General features: G+C 47.5%; 1 protein-coding gene across 2 annotated transcripts in view; it reads left to right on the top strand.

The window, feature by feature from the left end:
* Positions 1–19,250, top strand: part of ABTB3 (ankyrin repeat and BTB domain containing 3) — a 124,518-nt gene that overhangs the window by 100,585 nt on the left and 4,683 nt on the right. For both annotated transcript variants that reach the window (XM_028490555.1, XM_028490556.2), the window contains 4 exons: positions 3,116–3,218; positions 5,502–5,583; positions 13,109–13,177; positions 15,036–15,149. In XM_028490555.1, the coding sequence (XP_028346356.1) occupies positions 3,116–3,218; positions 5,502–5,583; positions 13,109–13,177; positions 15,036–15,149 (368 nt within the window). The remainder of the gene's footprint in view (positions 1–3,115; positions 3,219–5,501; positions 5,584–13,108; positions 13,178–15,035; positions 15,150–19,250) is intronic.

Raw genomic sequence — 19,250 nt, forward strand, 5'->3', positions numbered from 1 at the left:
AGCCCACGCACTTCCAGCAGCCAGGTAAAGTCCCAGAGAAGGCTGAGCTGTGCATGGCTGCTCTCCCCCAGCCTCCCCTCTAAGCAGTCCCTCCTCCCTGAGAGGGAACAAGCTGGGGACAGTGACAGTACGGCAGTGTCCTCCTAATAGAAGTCCTGCAGGGAACTGGGAGGAGAGGCGAGGAAGTGTTGCCCCCTTCCCGTACCACGTGCACACACACACGAGGGGAACGGAGCTGAGCTGAGGAGACAGGACACTCTGAACTTCCATCAGGGCAGCAGTAATCACTTTTCACCCTGCTTTGACCCTGGCATTGAGCCGGCCACAGCAAAGCCCCTGACCTACTCTCTCGAGCAATCCCCGGGCCACCCCAGGAGGCACACAGTGTCATCCTGGTCAAAGCTGAAGAAAGAGAGGCTCTCAGAGGCTGCAGCATCAGTTCAGGTGGAACTGGAGCTTGAACCCAGGTCCCCCCAAAGCCACAATTCCATCATTCTCCAGTCCGGCTTCTGGGGTTTTCCAGAAGAAACCTTTCCATCAGGCACTGATTTCATTCGCAAGATCCTGAGTCTGCTTGCAACCTGGTTGATCAGCCTGGCAAGAAGGCAAACACCCAGCTGCCTTGAATCCTGAAACGTGAACCTTCTGTTGTGAGGGCCTGTCTCTCACTGCCTGGGGGATTATAAAATATTAAAGATAAAGGACTCCCTTTGCCATGAAGGTTGGGGACTTTCCTACTTCCTGTTTCCTCTCCCTATAAAGACCAGGAAACTTTGGAGAAATGGAAGCATCTGAAAAATTCTACCCTTTAGCAAAACGCCTACTTTTGAAACAGGTGAGCTAGTTTAAATTAGTGAAAAGGCTAAATTCATGAAACTGTTTTAAAGTATTTTTGTTCCTGTCATGAATAACCTGTTAATTTAAATGATACAACTTTTATGCTAAAGTGAAAAACCTAGCAGTTGAATCAAAACTGTCTGGTTTTCTTTATGCCCATTCATGTAGGCAAACCAGAATGTACTAAAACTGCTAGTCGTTCTTACCTTGTAGAAAACAGGTGTTAATTAAAATATCAGGGCAACAAATTATAAAGATCAATCAAATTAACAGACTTTAGAAATTGAAGGTTACATTGCCAGGACACAGCAATAATCTCTGACAGCTGGTGCCTTACAAGACACCCTTGTTAGAGCAAACATTTGCAAGGGCTGTTTCACTGATGCAGCATAAAATCTGCTTTCCTGTAGCTATAGGAGAGGAGGGAACATTTTTTTTCCTCCTGAACTTGCTGAGATTTCTTTCACCAGCAATTAAAAGGGCCTGGTTTTCAGCCCAAGCATTGGAATCCCAAGGGTTATTAGCACCAAGAGAATAAAGGCAGGCCTGAGAGGCTCAAAGTTCACAAGATGAAAGAAAAAGGCATAATTACTAATAAGTGGAATATGGAACATATAGTGTTTTGCATCTTCAATACAGCATTTCAAGCTCAGATCACTAAAGGTGGCCAAATAGTAGTTCCTTAGGATCTACTTGAAAGGAAAGAGTAGTGACAAAGGTTCCAAACTGGCATCTCTGTAGGGCCAGGCAGGCCATAAAAATGATTGAAATGAGTTTGGTGTAAGACAATAGGGAGTGGTGGGGACTATGGCAAACTGGAGAGCACATGCCTTATTTTTTTGTAGTACATTGTCCTCTTGCCCTCCCAGTGAATTCTGGGAGAGAATGGTAAAAAGAGCTAAAGGTAGGAGATATTAGCAATTTGGGAAGCAGGAGTGGGGGCTAGTTGGAAGTGGACAGTGGGAGTGAGAGAGACCCAGCAGAGGGAGGCAGGTGGCTGAGAAGAGGGAGAAAGTCACTCCAACCTGTTAACGGTCCTTAAAGCAAGTGGAGAAGTGTTAGTCAGTGCTGGGGCCTTCCCCTGTAGCCTCTCTTTCCTTTACCTGGAGAGTTTTAGAAGTTTGGGTTTTGTTGTATTTTTTTTAATAAAAAAATTTTTTTAAGATAGTGGGATTACAGGTGATTTTGGCTTTTTTATGCTTTTTTTGATATGTTTTAAATTAAAACTTTTATTGGCAAGAGGTGAGGTGGCTGTAGGTACGGACAGAGAAATATGAGTGGAGGACATCCGGGACCACCACCTGGGGCGAATCAGCCAGGAAGGCAAATTCTGGGTCCAAGTTACAGCAGGGCCTGGGCAAAATGGGGCCAGGCCAGGGGTCTGACTTAGAAGCCGGGTCGGGTGGAGCCGTGTAGGGGTGCACAGGAGTGTTGGTGGATTTTCCCAGTGAGACAGAAGTGCTGAGCTGAGGACAGACTGGCACCTTCTGTAGCCCCAGGAAAAATGGCCAAAATGACAGGCAAATCGGAGGATCCCGGTGCTTAGCAATGCAGGCCCTGGAGTCAGAATGTCTAGGTTCACATCCTGGCCTCTCCACCTGCCATTTGCTTGACCAAGTCACTGTGACTCCTGGCCTCAGTGTCCCCAGTTGCACACCTGACAGCCGTCCCTTTCTCCCAGGACTGAATGAGTTTACACGTGTAAGTGCCAGCTCACACGGTGCCTGGCACATCGTGAGTGCTCAGTAAGTACTAGAGTACTCGTTGTACAACTAGTTATACAACTTCTTTATCCTTGGAGTTGAGGGCAGGGGCCTGGCTCATTTGCCTCTGACCCTGAGAAAAGGGCTTGGATTTCGGATCACCTGGAATGCAGCGGCAAGGGGACAGCTCTTCAGAACCACTTCGCTCCGGCGGGAGGGCGCTGAGCTGGAGGAGGAGCGAGATGGGGTGGGTGACTTCCTTAGAGGCCAGGTTGGTGGATGGTCACCTTCCACACCTGACAGTCATCTGAACTCGGGCTGGGGGCGAGTCTTCTAAGGGGAAATGCTACTTTTAGTCGCGAGTAAGCTATGAAGATTTCCTACGAGAAACTGAATTTCAGGGATTTGAGTGTTCCTTTAACTGATTCTGTCTCCTGTTTGGTCACTTTCTCTCCAATGAGTATTTTTATCGCCATGGCCTCCCTGTCAGCTCTTATGGGCACTTTTCCAAAAGAGGAATCCAAACCTCACCCTTCTCTCCTCTAAAGCTACCCTCTCTCCCTTTCCTGTTCCAGATCCTCATTTCCTTAACAATAAAGAAATGTCAGATGTTACCTTTCTGGTAGAAGGAAGACCATTTTATGCTCACAAAGTGCTGTTATTTACAGCCTCTCCAAGGTATGTGTCATCAATTTTGAAAGCGCTGAATTACAAGGGTGGCTATTACTATTCTCTGAAATTCAATTTCGGTGGTATCGTCACTGAACTGGCAGATTTTCTTCTCAAAATCAAGGATCCAAGAGTACAGGGCATTTGTACACCGTGTTCAGGCAGCATGTTTCACAAAGACAAAAGGGGGAAGCCACGCAGGAGTCCATCAGTGGAGGAATGAATTTTAAAATACGTAGTGTATACATACGTTATTCAGCCTTAAAAAGGAAGGCAGTTTTGACACATGCTACAATATGAATGAACTTGGGAACATTATATTAAGTGAAATACGCTCGTCACAAAAAGACGAATACTGTATGATTCCATTTATATGAACCTAGAGTGATCAACTTCATAGAGACAGCAAGTGGAAGGGTGGGGCCGGTGGGGCTGGAGAGGGGAATGGGGGAGTTGTTTAACGGGGACAGGGTAAGTCCTGGAGACTGATTGCACAGCGATGTGGGCACACTTCACGTGAACATTACACTTAAGAATGGTTAAGACGGGGCTTCCCTGGTGGCGCAGTGGTTGCGCGTCCGCCTGCCGATGCAGGGGAACCGGGTTCGCGCCCCGGTCTGGGAGGATCCCGCGTGCCGCGGAGCGGCTGGGCCCGTGAGCCATGGCCGCTGGGCCTGCGCGTCCGGAGCCCGTGCTCTGCAACGGGAGAGGCCACAGCAGAGGGAGGCCCGCATACCACAAAAAAAAAAAAAATGGTTAAGACAGTAAATTTTATGTTACCTGTTTTTTACCACAATTTGGAAAAAGAGTACAGGGCCGACACTAGCATAATCAGCAGCCTGATTATGTGGCTTAGACAGGGCACCATTCCTCTAGGCAGATGGGGCACATATCGGGCACAGAGCTTTGTGAGCAGAGTGTGGATTGGATTGTAGCTCCCTCAGCCAGGTGTCCTTGTGCAGCCTGAGAGCTCCTACACGGCAGCGTTGAAAGGCCTGCTCTCCAAATGTCAGGGAACTTTGACGTAAGCCACACAAAGCACAGAGGTCCTGAACCTTACTTTTCCCTGACTCTGGAGTGACAGTAGTATAACACCGTCCCTGCTAGCTCTGCTACCGCCCTTGCTTCCCCTTTTGATTTGAGTAGAGATGGAGTTGACGATTTAGAACTGCATTATCCCAGGACCCGAACGGGGATCAGTGAAGGTGGGCAGAGAAGAAAGTGATGCTGAATGAGGAGAAGGCAGGCTGCCAGGGGATGAGCAGAGGGTAAGGACACTGGGATCCAGGTCACTAATGAAGCCGTGTGGCCAACACTCCCTGGGTTCCTGAAAGCCTCCTGGCATCTCCAGTGTCCCCCCCAAAACCTAATACCCCAAATGTCTGCTTTGCCACTGCAAGAAAAATACACTGTCTCTTGCAATGTTCTCGGTTGTGACACCATAGAAGAACTAGATCAGTATTGTACCAATGTTAATTTCTTAGTTTCAACAAAGGTACCACGGCTGTGTAGGATGTAGCATCAGGGGAAGCTGGGTGAAGGGCATCCTGGAACTCTCTGTATGATGTTTGCAACTCTTCTGTAAATCTAAAATTATTTCTAATTTAAAGTTTAATTTATAAAAAGAGACACAGCTTAGCTTATTTCTAAATGTATTGAGTATCCATGTGTTCCATTGACTGAGTCTCTACCCACAAGGAGCTTAGTTTAGTCAGTGGCAGGAGAATGCACCTAAAAACCCAGACAGAAGATCACCCACATAGGGAGATGGTTAGATAATCCACAGATGTTGATTACATACCTACAGTGCATCAGGTCCAGCCTGGCATAGGCTCTGAGGAGGCAGCAGAGGCAGAAATGGCAGAAGTCCCTGCCCTCTTGGAGCAAAGGTTGTGTGGGAGGTGGAGAAGAGGGAGGTGGAGAGCTCCGTGGGCTCCTCAGGAGCTTGAGGCCTGAATCAGGAAGGACTCCAGGAAGAAGGCAGCCTTTGTGATGGGCCCTACAAGGTGGACGGGGTTTTAAAAGGCATTTGTTCTTTTCCAATCACCTGTTTGAGAAATAATTTAACAGTTCCAAACACTGTTTATAACTTTAGAGTTTTAACTTCAGATTGAATTATGGTATCATATCAGAAGGGGGAGCATTATGTTAAACAGTCTATGGATATGTCATTGTATTTCAGAGTGGGAGGGGATACAAGACATTACATGTTTCTATCGTCAGAGAGCTGAGTCTCTTGCAAGCTGTTGATGTCTTTTTGAGTCTTATCTCCCTTTTTATGTTCCTCCTCAGGTTCAAAGCCCTCCTCTCTAGCAAACCAATAAATGACAACACCTGCATAGAGATCGGATACGTGAAGTACCCCATCTTTCAGGTAAGCCCCTGCTGTGGCCTGGAACCCTGCTGGTAGGTGTGGGGCACCAGTGGGTCCCTCCAACCCTCCACCTGTGGATCAGCCACTGTACTGAGTCATCAGCTCCTGCACTCTTGGCCCCCATCCGCTCACTGCCCCTCCGACTTACCATCCATTCATGCCCACAGCATTCACTGAGCACCTACTATGTGCCCGACACTGTGTTGGGACCTGGAGACACAAGGATAAAGGACATTCTTCTCCTGGGGACTCACAGTCCAGAGGGGGTAACTCTGAGTTACAGTATAAAGTGGGGTGTGCATGAGAGAGGGGTGAACCAACAAGCTACGGCGACTCAGACCAGGGAGACTGGGGAAGGCCCCTGGATGAGGTGTCGCTGAAATATTGCAGGCTGAGGAGAAGCTGGCAAACCATGGGGAGGCTAGGGCTTAAGAAAGGGAGTTGGAACATTCCAGGCAGAGAAACAGCAGGTATGAAGTCCCCAAAGGCGGTTGAGCCCAGTGTGATCAGGAACCAGTGGACTTCAGGGAATCCAGTATCATTTTAACATTGGTCTGAACCTCATGTAAATAGGAAAGGAAGGTTTGTCAGAGGCCAGATGACATTGCCATATCTCCTTCCATTTGAAATCAATACTGTTTGGTTTATGGGGCACCTCTAAAGTGGCACAGCAGCTTTCTTCCCTTTTCCTCCATTCTTCATGCCTGATTCATTTTTTTTTTCTTTTTTTTGGTGGTGTCTTTGTCTGGTTTTGGTATCAGGCTAATGGTGGCTTCATAGAATGTCTTTGGGAGTGTTCCGTCCTCTTCAATCTTTTGGAAGAGTTTGAGAAGGATCGGTATAAGTTCTTCTCTGTACGTTTGGTAGAATTTGCCTGTGAAGCCATCTGGCCCTGGATTTCATGCCTGATTCATAAATCCAGCCTTGCAATGACATTCTCGCCGCTAGGAGAAATTCACACCCCCAGCTGGCCTCTCGGCCCTATCTCTGAAGCTCCGAGTCTCATCAGGGGCATGGAGGCTGGTGGGCTGCTTACGTCCAGCAGGGGGCCTACAGGGGAGACTGTGGCCCCTCCGTGCTGTCTCCCCACAGCCAGGGTTAGTCGGCCAACGTGGGTGATCTGGGGACGGAGTTTATAGGATTCTGAACAGGACCTGTTTCCTCTGGTTCAGTTCTGGAAGGACAGCCCTGGGAAAATGTGGATAAGGCTCAGGCTGGCCCTCGGGAGGCTCACATTCCAAGAGGGTTGAGGAGACCACTCAGACATAAGCAGGAGGCAAGCATGGCCGTAACCAGGGTCATAGGGCGGGGGTCCTGATCTGGGCTTTGAAGGACAGAGCTGCGTTTCAGGATCTAAATGCTACCTTCCCCAGTTTAAACAGCTGCATTCCCCTGTTTAAAATCATTGTCCCTCGTGTGACCTTGAACAAATTGCCCAGACTATCTGAGCCTCCGCTTCCTCATCTGGTGAATAGGAGAGAGAGGGTATTCCAGAGGGAGAAACAGCATAAACAAAGGCACAAAAGTGGGAAATCGAGGTGTGTATTTGAGGGAAAGTGATAATAGTCCATTCGGCTGTGTCTTAAGGTATACTGGAGACTGAAAAGATGCATTGGAACCACATACTATAAGCCAAGTGTGGCTGGCCAGATGATGGTTCTTCCCTCCACTGGTGATTGACCCTGGTCCCCCAGATCCTATGATTCAGAGGGCTGCCAGGAAGCCACCATGCCCTCACACTAAAGCCCTAAAGCCCACTGAGGTGTCAGTATTTCCACATTAGAGATGCATTCCTTTGGTTATGTTGAAACTTCAAAATAAAGAATCCTTATGGAATAACCATGCACAAGACACTGTCTTCTCTGAGCCTCATTTTCCCCATTTTTAACTCCAACTATGCATGAGGCACTGACCTTTGCTTACATGTGGTTATCTGGATTAATCTTGCTGCTTTTAGAGGTGGGGAAACTGAGACCCAGAGAACTTAGTGCTGGTCAGTGACAGAGCCATTATTTGAACACAGTCCGGTCCAAAGAGGAACAGTAATAAGAGCAGCTCCCATTTCATGTGCTCCAGCTACGTGCAGGGCTCGAAACCAGTGGTTCTCAACCTCAGCTGAGCAGCGGAATCATTTGAGGAACTTTGACGATTCCCAGTGTCCAGGCTGTAAATCAGAATCTGGGCTGTGGCCCAGGCATCAGCATTTTGAAGTCTCCACCCTCTGCCATCATCCAGAGGCATGTGCAGCCAAGGTGGAGAACCAGTGCTCTCAGTTACACGGGTTCTCGAAATTTAGGAGGCATCAGAAACTCCAGGGGAAGCGCTGGGGGGTGAAGGGAGTTGCTTGTTAAGATGCAGAAAACTTGCTAAGATGCGGATTCCTGGGCCCCGCCTCCCAGAGTTCCTGATTCTGTAGGCCTGGGGTGGGGCCCGAGAATTCATGTTTCTTTCGAGAACCCAGGTAATGCCGACGCTGCTGGTCCAGGGGCCCACTCTGAGCACCACTGCCCCACATCATCTCATTCAGTCCTCCCAGCTCCCCCTCCAGGTGGCTCTGCTCGCACCCAACAGACAAGGTAGAGGAAGTGGCCCGAGCTCCCACGGCTCATCACAGCCAAGGTGAGCTTCAGACCCAGGCCTGGCTGACTCCCAGACCTGACCTCTTAACGGCCTCCCTGCTCTGGGGCCTTGGGTCCTCCCTAAAAATCGCCCAGCCCGGAGGTAAGGCCCGTTAGCATCTGGAGCATGAACCAGATGCTGGAAACCACGCACCCACCAGCTCTCCAAGTGCTCGTGGAGGGAGCACTTCACACCATCAAGCCTGGGACCAATTGGGGAGGTTCTTGTCATCAGAACCCGCCTGTAGTAGGCACTCACTAAATGTTTGCTGCGGGAGCCGGTTAAATGAGACACCTACGTGGAAAGGCACAGCCCCAGAGGAATCATAGGCCTGTAATTGCTTTTGGCTGGATTAGGCTTCCTGGCCACATTAGCCTCCAGTTACTGTAATGGGCGGAGAAGATTGAGCATGCCCCGGGGACTTTTCCAGGTGCCCGCCCCTTCCCCATAAAAGAAGAAAAGCCTCATCTGTGGCTCAAAATAGGCCAAGTAGGGCTGAATCTGACCCGGAAGGAGGCTCCCAGGAGCCTGTTCACTTCACTTCCATGCTGAACAGAAGAATTTTAGTAAACGAGACAGCTTTGAGTTTCCTCCCTGCAAGAATGTTGAACATCATACACGGGCAAGAGCCCCGTGCAGCTGAGGCTGCACCTGGGAGCAGGGCCTCCACGAGGCTGTGGACGCCGTTTACATCCTGCTTCATGCAGGCTGACAGCTGCCAAGAAAAACAACTCCATAAACAGGCCCTTTGGCCTAATAAGGGTCCATTTCGCCCCGTTGCAGAAAAGGCTTGTGCGGGCTGAGTCTGAAGGTGGCATGGCTCAGCCCAGTTTAAATTCCATTAGCCCCACGTTCTCCATCCACGCTCTTGAAAGCAGCATTTCAAGTCAACACCCCAACCATGAGGAAATGAGATAACATGCTTTGTAACTGGAGCGGCCCTGTGTTCAGGACAGTTATTATTATGGCTCTTACCGTTATTATTGTTGGTTTGGCCTTTATGAAAGCGAGGTGCTAGGGGAATAAATGGATTTTAATAAAGCAAATGTCCCAGCCTTCACCGATGTGGTGTTTTAGATGCTTATGACCCATCAGGTTTGGGGGGGGCGGCGGGTAAATAATGCTACGATATCACTTCACAGAGCCTCAGCCATCACCATTAAAGCACCGCCATCTCTGCAACAGGCAGGTGGCCAGAGCATGGGAGACTCGAATGCAAAAGAGGAAGTGTAGGCACTGGGGAGGCAGAGATGGACGAGACCCAGTCTGTGCCCTCAGACTCCAGCGGAAAGTAACACTGCAGTCATGCGTGATGGGCTGCCCGGCATGGGGTGGGAGGCAGCTGAGAGATCTGAGCAGATCTGAGGACGCTTCACAGAGGTGACCACTGAGCTAGATCCCGACGGAGGGGCCAGAGATCAACAGGTGGAGAAGAAGGGAAGGGCATCCAAGCAGAGGGAACAGCGTAGACAAAAGCAGAGGAGTGAAAGAGACGGTGGTAAGTTCTGATCAAGGCAAATGGTTGGGAGCGGTCAGAGCGAAAAAGGCAGATGTTATCAAGGTTAGGAGGAGAGAAGGGCAGAGTGGCAGGTGAGATCTGAAAAAGTAAATTGAGCCATAGTAGCCGTATTCATAACAGCAAAAAAGTGGAAACAACCCAAATGTCCATCGGCTGATGAATGGATACACAAAATGTGGTACATCCGCACAACGGGATATTATTCAGCAAGAGAAAAGAGGTGAAAGAGTAATATATGTGACAGCAGGGTGAACCTTGAAAACATCACACTAAGTGAAAGAAGCCAGACACAAAAGAGCACATGCTAAATGATTCCATCTCTATGAAATGTCCAGAACAGGCAAATCACAGTGGTTGTCAGCACAAGTAGGAAATGGGAGAGACTTCTGATGGGCATGGGGTTTCTCCTGGGGGTGTTGAAAATGTTCTAAAATCAGATTGTGGTGATGGTTGCACAACACTGTGAATATTCAAAAAACCATTGAACTGTATACTTTAAATCAAAGCATTTTGTGTCATATGAACTCTATTTCAATACAACTGTAAATAATATATACGTATACATATTTTTTGAACAATTATATTTTTACTGACGTATAGTTGATTTACAATGTTGTGTTTGTTTCTGCTGTACAACAAAGTGATTCAGTTGTACATATATATACATATTCTTTTTCATATTCTTTTCCGTTATGGTTTATTATAGGATATTGAATATAGTTCCCTGTGCTCTACAGTAGGACCTTGTTGTTTATCTATTTTATATATAGTAGTGTGTATACGTTGTGCCCACGCTGCTATAGTGTGTATACGTTGAGCCCAAGCTCCTAATTTATCCCTCCCCCTCCCCCTTCCCCCTTTGGTAACCATAAGTTTGTTTTCTATGTCTGTGAGTCTGCTTCTGTTTCGTAAATAAGTTCATTTGTGTCATTTTAGATTCCACTTATAAGTGATATACGGTATTTGTCTTTCTCTGACTTAACTTCACTTAGTATGATAATCTCTAGGCCCACCCATGTTGCTGCAAATGGCATTATTTCATTCTTTTTGTGGCTGAGTAATATACCACATCTTCTTTGTCTATTCATCTGTCAGTGGACATTTAGGTTGTTTCCATGTCTTGACTATTGTAAATAGTGCTGCTGTGAGCATTGGGGTGCACGTATCTTCTCGAATTAGAGTTTTCTCAGGGTATATGCCCAGGAGTGGGATCGCTGGGTCATATGGTAATTCTATTTTTAGTTTTTTAAGGAACCTCCCTACTGTTCTCCATAGTGCCTGCACCAATTTACCTTCCCACCAACTTATATATAGTAGTGTGTATACGTTGAGCCCAAGCTCCTAATTTATCCCTCCCCCTCCCCCTTCCCCCTTTGGTAACCATAAGTTTGTTTTCTATGTCTGTGAGTCTGCTTCTGTTTCGTAAATAAGTTCATTTGTGTCATTTTAGATTCCACTTATAAGTGATATACGGTATTTGTCTTTCTCTGACTTAACTTCACTTAGTATGATAATCTCTAGGCCCACCCATGTTGCTGCAAATGGCATTATTTCATTCTTTTTGTGGCTGAGTAATATACCACATCTTCTTTGTCTATTCATCTGTCAGTGGACATTTAGGTTGTTTCCATGTCTTGACTATTGTAAATAGTGCTGCTGTGAGCATTGGGGTGCACGTATCTTCTCGAATTAGAGTTTTCTCAGGGTATGTGCCCAGGAGTGGGATCGCTGGGTCATATGGTAATTCTATTTTTGGTTTTTTAAGGAACCTCCCTACTGTTCTCCATAGTGCCTGCACCAATTTACCTTCCCACCAACAGTGTAGAAGGGTTCCCTTTTCTCCACACCCTCCCCAGCATTTCTTATTTGTAGATTTTTTAATAATGGCCATTCTGACCTGTGTGAGGTGATACCTCATTGTAGTTTTGATTTGCATTTCTCTAATATTTAGCAGTATTGAGCAGCTTTTCATGTGCCTGTTGGCCATCTGTATGTCTTCTTTGGAGAAATGTCTGTTTAAGTCTTCTGCCCAGTTTTTGGTTGGGTTGTCTTTTTTTGCTATTGAGTTGTATGAGCTGAAAAATGATTACTTTAAACACACATGCAAAAAGTAGATTGAGATCAGTCACGAAGGATGTTAAGTGGCCCGAGTAAGAAAGTGGCAGCACATGGCAGAAGCACTACTGGAAGAAGATTTTTCAACCTCAGAGAAAATTGAAGAGCTAACATTTATTGAGTTCTTGCCATGCACCTGCCAGGCCCGTTAGGCCTGTTACATATATTAACTCATTTAATCCTCATCACAACTCCATGAGGTAGGTCATATTATCCCCACTTTACAGATGATGAAACTGAGGCACAGAGAGCCTAACTTAATTCAGGTCACCCAGCTTTTAAGTGGCAGAGCCAGATCAGAAACTGAGGCAGCCCAGCTCCAGGTTCCTTGCTCCTAACCACTGTTCTGTATTAGTCACAGACTCTCAGAGCCTGAAGGGACCATAGAGGGCAGCCCAGTCCAAGCACCTCATTTTATAGGCGCCCCAAAATGGAATGTAACAGTCTACAGATTTTTCCAACACACCTTTATTAAGCCCAGGCAGGTAAAGTCAGTGTGTCATACAGGCAGGCAGAAGACATTAGAGAGTAGTGGTGACAGTAGCCAGCTGGGAAGGATACACATCACCTAAAAAATTTATACTCAACTCCATGAGAGGTGGTGACAGCCAATACTAACACATCCTTAGGCTTCATTCTACTTGAGGGACACCAGTTTGCAAAGCTCTGGGACTCTGCACACCATCCGGCACCCTGAGTCACATGTGCAAAACCTGGCTTGGACAGTTCACACCATCAATGAAACGTTGAAACCCTGGACCCCTGATGGCTTCATCTTGGATCTTGTCAAGTTATAATAAGCGGGTGGTTTCACCGTGGCTCAGTCACCCTCTGGAACTTAATCAAGAGGTTTCTAGTCAAACCGGGCCATGTTCCCAGGGGGACTGCCGCTGGTGTAGGGTCTTTAAGCCACACCACGCTTGCTGCAGTTCTGGGCAGCTCGGTGGGGTGGGAGGTAAGAGGACAACCTATGATTATCACTCATAGATCGGGGAAAACCATCCTGAGGGGCAGAGCTTAGAATTGTTTAATTTGGCCCTGAGGATGAACCACAGGGAGACAGATTGCAGCATGGTGTAAGGAAAAATATCCAGCCTATAAAACTTTTAAAGGGAACTTCTCCTGAAAGGCAGTGATCCGGCGGGAATGGCCACCCTTAAAAAGGGGTGTCATACAGGGACTCAGAACCAGCCTGAGCGTTTGAGTGGATGGCTTTAGGATGACTGTGTCTGTGTGCCATTGACACTTTGCTCACTGTGTTCTGTCTTCCAGCTGGTCATGCAGTACCTCTACTACGGTGGCCCAGAGTCGCTTCTCATTAAAAACAACGAGATCATGGAGGTAAGGAATCCGCTGTGTCATTGAGTGGGTGGCCCGCACGGGCGGTGTCTGGGGGGAGGCTGTGTTGGGTCTTCATTTGGATGCAGGCTTTGGGGTCCTGCCTGCCTCCTTCGATCTCCCAAGGGCTTCTCATCAGAGCCCCTCCCCTGGAAGGCTGGGGTGCTGGGTGCGCTAGTCTGATCCCTTTCAATAGCAACTGAGTGAAGCCCAATTTTAACTGGCTTTGGCCGGTGGAGGAAAGGAAATTTACTGAAGAGTCTGAGGCTAGTGCTAGCTTCAGGCACAGCTGGGGCTCAAATAGCATCATCAGGAACTATCTTTGACGACTTCTCCCTTGTCATGTGTAAGAGAAATATATGGTCTGAAAGCATTCCTCAAATCTCAGCATGTCCACTGAGGCAGAAGCCAAGAACCAGTTACAAAGCTCTCCTGGCCTCACTCAGGGCCCTCATTCCTGCAGCTCCTTGGCTCTCCCTGTCTCCTGTCCATCTCTCGTAACTCTGCCTCTTCTCCCCTCCCTGCTCCTTCCTAGAAGTGGAACTCGTGTCAAAGCTGGTAGCTTTGAACCAGAAGCCAAAATCACTTTGATATTCCTGAGCGAAAGAGCCAGGAGCCCTTTCAGGTGCCTGAAGTCCAGGGTGGCTGATGAGAGATGTCAGAACACTATGAGTTGTTCAAGAGGTGACACCACACGGTGGTTCAGACGTGGGCTCTGGGCCAGACTGGGTTCAGATCCAGGCTCTACCCCTTCTGAGCTGTGTGATCTTGGAGCAGTAATTTAACCTCTCTGATCCTCAGTTTCCCAACCTGTAGAATGGGGATAACAATATCTACCCCATTGGGTTTTGAAGATCTTAAGAGTTTCTGTTTGTAAGGTGCTTACTACAGTGCCTGGCATGTGTCACAGGGGCTGTGTGTTCACTGGGGGCCATTTATCCTTTTGTTCTTACTCTGTGAAACCTTCTGTGGTCACTCCCCCGCCCCCCAAAGTTACTCTCCTGTCTCTCTGGACGGCTCCTCTGACACGTCACAACCTCAGGACTAAACTACACTCTGAGGACTCAGACTCTTTTGTAAACCTTTTGAAAAATTATTTTCAAATTGAAATAATGAACATACATTTCAATCATGTAGATAATACAGAAGGGCTTTATAGTACATAGAAAGCACCTCAGCCAGCCTCCCCCCACCCCAGCCGCCTCCCAGTCCTTTCCCAAAGGCAATCCCTTTGAACTCTTGCTTCAGCCCTTTCCTCCCCTCCCCAGAGCCTCTGTTCAGCATCTTCCACAGCCAGGTGCCGTGCTCAGGGCTGGAATACAGCAGCTATGCAAAGGGACAGAGATCCCTGCCCTCCTGGTCTCTGGAGAGGGCGACAGGCATGACCTCATGTCTGGTGTGAGAAGGGCTGTGAGGAAAACTCAGCCAGGGTAAGGGGGCCAGATGGTGATGGAGGGAAGAGTCCTGAGGTGACATCTGTGTGGAGACATGGATAAATGGAGGGAGTGAGCCACATTGATACCCACCTTGCTGAAGAAGAGCGTCACCCTTATTTCTGGACGTAACAATTTTTGGCATTTTTGCTTGACCTCTTGCTATAATAAATGTAAATTGGATTCACTTCGACCCCACCCCTCCCCCGTGCCATCTTCCCCTGTAGCTGAATTCTGTCGCTGAGTCTTAGTCCTCTAATGCCAGCAACAGCTCTAGTGTAACCTTCCAGCTTTAGAGTGATGTCCGACACTTTATTCCCGGTGCCTTCACCTTGGGTACCGCTGTGGGAGGTGAAGAGTTTTCTCACCGTGGGCGTTGCTTTCCTTCCACCTCCCAACCTCTAACAGGCTCTTTTCATGGTTTTTAGCTTCTGTCTGCTGCTAAATTTTTCCAGCTGGAGGCTTTGCAGCGACACTGTGAGATTATCTGTGCAAAGAGCATCAATACCGACAACTGTGTGGATATTTACAACCACGCCAAGGTAATCGATCCCATTCTCGCTTCCCGAGCACCCCATGCCCTGATGCGGGACAGGCTTTCTTTGCAGACACTCTGGGTCCAGGTAGAGCGCACATGCTGGGCCTGTGCATTTAGGCCAAGCCGTCATCACTCCTCCCAAGGTCTGCTTCCTGCTTAGAAGAGATGTCTTTCCCTTCATCCGCCCCTCCAGAACACAATGAAAGAAAGCAAGCAGAAGTTTCAAAAGCAGAGTCATTCTCAAACCGTAGCATGAGTATGAGTCACATCGCAGACTCTGATTCAGCAGGCTCTGGGGTGGGCGCTGGTCCTGCGTTTCTAACACTAACAGGCTCCCAGGTGAAGCTTCTGCAGCTGGTCTAGGCCACACCTTGAGCAGCAAGGTTCTGGAACAGTGGTTCTCCAAGTGTCGTCTCCAATCCAGCAGCATCAGCATCAACCAGAAACTTGTCGGGAATGTATATTGTAGGCCCCACCCAGACCTACTGAATCAGAAACTCTGTGAGTGAGGTCTGGCCGTCTACGGCTTCCCAGGCCCTCCAGGTGATTCTGTGGGTGTTCACAGGTGAGAACCATTATGCTAGAACTGAGGTTCCCAATGCTGGCTGCACGGTAGAATCACCTGGGCACTCACTTAAAATCCCCATGCCTGGGACCTATCACAGACCAATTCATCAAGCTCTGGGGGTGGAGCCTGGAAAAAAGGTATTTTTTTCATAGCTTCCTGGGTGATTCTCAGACGTGCCAAGGTTGAGAACAGGCTGTCAACACTAGAGAGGTCCAAGGAGTCCTCCTGGTCAGGTGGCCCCAACACCTGGGGTGACGTTTGGAATCTCGGTGTGGCCCTTCACCCCAAAGACCTCTGCAGGGAAGCCCAGGAATCTGTATTTTTAACAGGCTCGCAGGGCAACCTTTGTGATTTCAGCCCTAAGGCCAGTCTTCACTCCAGTTTTTGGAGTAAAATCAGTGAACCACCGATTTCATCCAATTCACTTCACAAGTGGGGATACCGGGACCAAGAGAATTAAAATCATGTGTCCAGGTGCCACTTCATTTTGGTTCATGCGCTCAGGACAGGGGGATTAGCACCTGCTGGGAAGAAACAATGAAATAAATTAAGATCAGGAGTTAATTTAAAACAAAGCGCTCTTCTTTGGTATAACTGGAGCTCAGCACACATGCCCCCCACATCCACGGTTGTAGAGTGTCAACTGATGTGAATAATTGTTACTCTGCTTGTTGTGACAACACAGGTTGCGTTTGAGATGTTATTTTCTGTTTTACACCAACATTCCCTGAGTCCTTTCCAGGTGCAGGCCTCTGTGCTTAAAGCTTTGTTGCATTACCTTTTTAAATCCTCACCACTGCCCTTTCATTAGTCCCATGTTATAATAAGGAAACTGAGGCACAGAGAGGCGAAGTAACTTGCTTAAGGTCACACAGCTATTACAGAGATTTTTTTTTCATTGTGGTAAAACATACGTAACGTGAAACTTACCATTTTAACCATTTCTAAGTGTACACTTCAGCGGTATTACGTACATTCGCATTGTTGTGCAACCATCACTGCCATCCGTCTCCAGAATTTTTCATCTTCCCAAACTGAAATTCTATACCCATTAAACACTAACTCCCCATTCCCCCCTCCTCCCCAGCCCTTGCAACCATCATTCTACTTTCTGTCTCTGTGAGTTTGACTGCTCTACGTACTTCATATAAATGGGATCATATGGTATTTGTCTGGCTTATTTTTGTGGCTGGCTTATTTTTGTGGCTGGCTTCTTTCAGTTAGCACAATGTCCTCAGGGTTCATCCATGTTGTAGTCTGTGTCAGAATTTCATTTCTTTTTCAGGCTGAATAATATTCCATTGTATGTATGTACCACGTTGTGTTTATCCATTCATCCATCAGTGGATACCTGGGTTGCTTCCACCTTTTGGCTCTTGTGAATAATGCTGCTATGAACAGGGGTGTGCAGATATCTGTTCTCAGTCCCTTTTTCAGTTCTCTGGGATATTTGCCCAGAATGTAAACCTAGATTTGCCTCACTCCAAAGCACAGGTTCTTCCTTGTGTTTATTGTCTGGCCTAATGTTCAAAATATTTGCAATAATCCTTGCAATAATAGTCAAAAAAGATTTTCTGATCGGTCATCAGTAAATCCAAAGGTTCAGTCGGGCTACTTCCTACCCACACACACTGGATGTTTTGGTTAAGTAAGGGTTTTACCAAAATCTGGTTTCTTGGGACACAGCAAAAAAAAATTTTTTTTTTTAAATCTTGAACCGGTTACTTTGCAGAAAAGCATCCAGAGAAACTCTCTACCCAGGAAGAGGGCCCAATTAGTCTCACAGTCCTCTGCCCCCTCCCCTGGCCATTAGACACCCAAATTGCCCCGTGAACCCCACATCCACAGTGGCTTTGCTGTGGCCTATCTCCTTGGCAGCAAGGCCTGCGTTCCACACTCTCATTTTAATAACTTCAGGCTCCTTGGCAGGCAGCTTCTGCAGCTCTCTTTTTATTTAATAACGCACCCGATGCAACGTGAGCCCAGGCTGGGAATACATTAGTGCTACAGGCTTGGAACACCTATGGCAAAGAACTGCCTCTTTCATTGATGTGCCTCTGCAGCCAGAGCTTGGTCTTTTACAGACGCCAGCCTCTGTCTACCCTCCCAGGCCTCATCCTGGAATGTTTCCAAGGTCAACGCCTGCCCTTCGTGATACTTGCGTGGAGAACGGGGCAATGCCAGCACCCGTTGCCCTATTTGCTGCTTCCCCTGTGCTGTGGATCCTGCAGCTCCTGCTAATGATAACCTGCCACGTGGATTCTATTACTGCCAGATTGTGCCGCATACTGAGGCTAGTTTAGTAAAAGAGACAGAAAAGAAACCAATACTCGGTTTGGAGCCCCAGGAAATGCAGGCATTGAGATACTAACAACCATGCTTCAAATGTCAACAAGTTCTTGGCAACATTACCTCTGTTCTGCACCTAACCATTGGAGACAGCTGTGGAGTTTTCCAGCCCAGAAGAGAAGCCTAGCCCATAAATGCATGGCTTCCTCATCTTTCTTTTCCTAGCAAAGCTGTCCCGAACTATTCAGTCATGAAGAAGAGGCCCTGGAGCTTCTGATGGCCCTTTCAGGGTGTCTTTCAACTTGAGAATAAGAGCAAGCTGGTTCATCAAATTGAATCTAAGCTAACGCAGTAAGCTCAATGGGGCACTGTGATGGGAAGAACGTGTGTTTGGAAACCAAGGGATTCATTCCCTAGTGTTTATTGTGAGCCCACTGTTTACCAGGAGATGTATATACATCTGAATAAGAAATTAGTAAGATATGGTCTCTGCACTTGAAAAAGGTACTGTCTAGGACAGGGGTCAGCAAACTTCTTCTGTGAAGGTCCAGATAAATATTTTCACAGAGGCCATGCTGTCACTTTGATCCTACCCAATTCTGCCGTTGTAGTGAAAAGCAGCCAGAGACAATATGTAAATGAATGGGTGTGGCTGCCTCCCAATAAAACTTTATTTACAAAAACAGGTGGTGGGCCAGATTTGGCTCACAGGCCTGTAGTTTGTCAACCGTTGGTCTAGAAGGTGAGAGGTCTGGTCCCAGTTCTATCTGTAATTAGCTGTGTAAAGGTAGGCAAGCATCTGATATATACTCACCATTCAATAAATATCACCACATATAAATGTAAGTACTTATTGTGTTTATTCTTTTCCAATTACACTAACTTGTGATGAGAGACACCCCTATACAAAGCAAGTGGCTAAGTGTGGTAAGGGGAGAGGGTCTCTCTGTGGCCACAGAATCAGAGATAGGTAACTCTGAGCCTTAGTCTCCCCACATGTACAATGAGGCTTTTTCTCTGTGACTCTAAAAGGAGGGTTCATGTTGAAAGAATGAAAGCAGTCCTAAGAACTCTTCCAGCTCCAGGATGCTATGCATCTCTGTGAACATTTGTGTGATAACAAGCCTGCTCACCTGATAAAGCTCACCAGGCCCCCTAAGCCTCTCAGAGCCCACAGAATTACCTGGTGTGTCCGTGTCCTAAATGCGCAGAGCCTGGTACCCTCCAGTCCACACCCCCTCATTTTGT

This window comes from Physeter macrocephalus, chromosome 6, assembly GCF_002837175.3.
Source record: "Physeter macrocephalus isolate SW-GA chromosome 6, ASM283717v5, whole genome shotgun sequence".
In the NCBI taxonomy this organism is placed as follows: Eukaryota; Metazoa; Chordata; class Mammalia; order Artiodactyla; family Physeteridae; genus Physeter; species Physeter macrocephalus.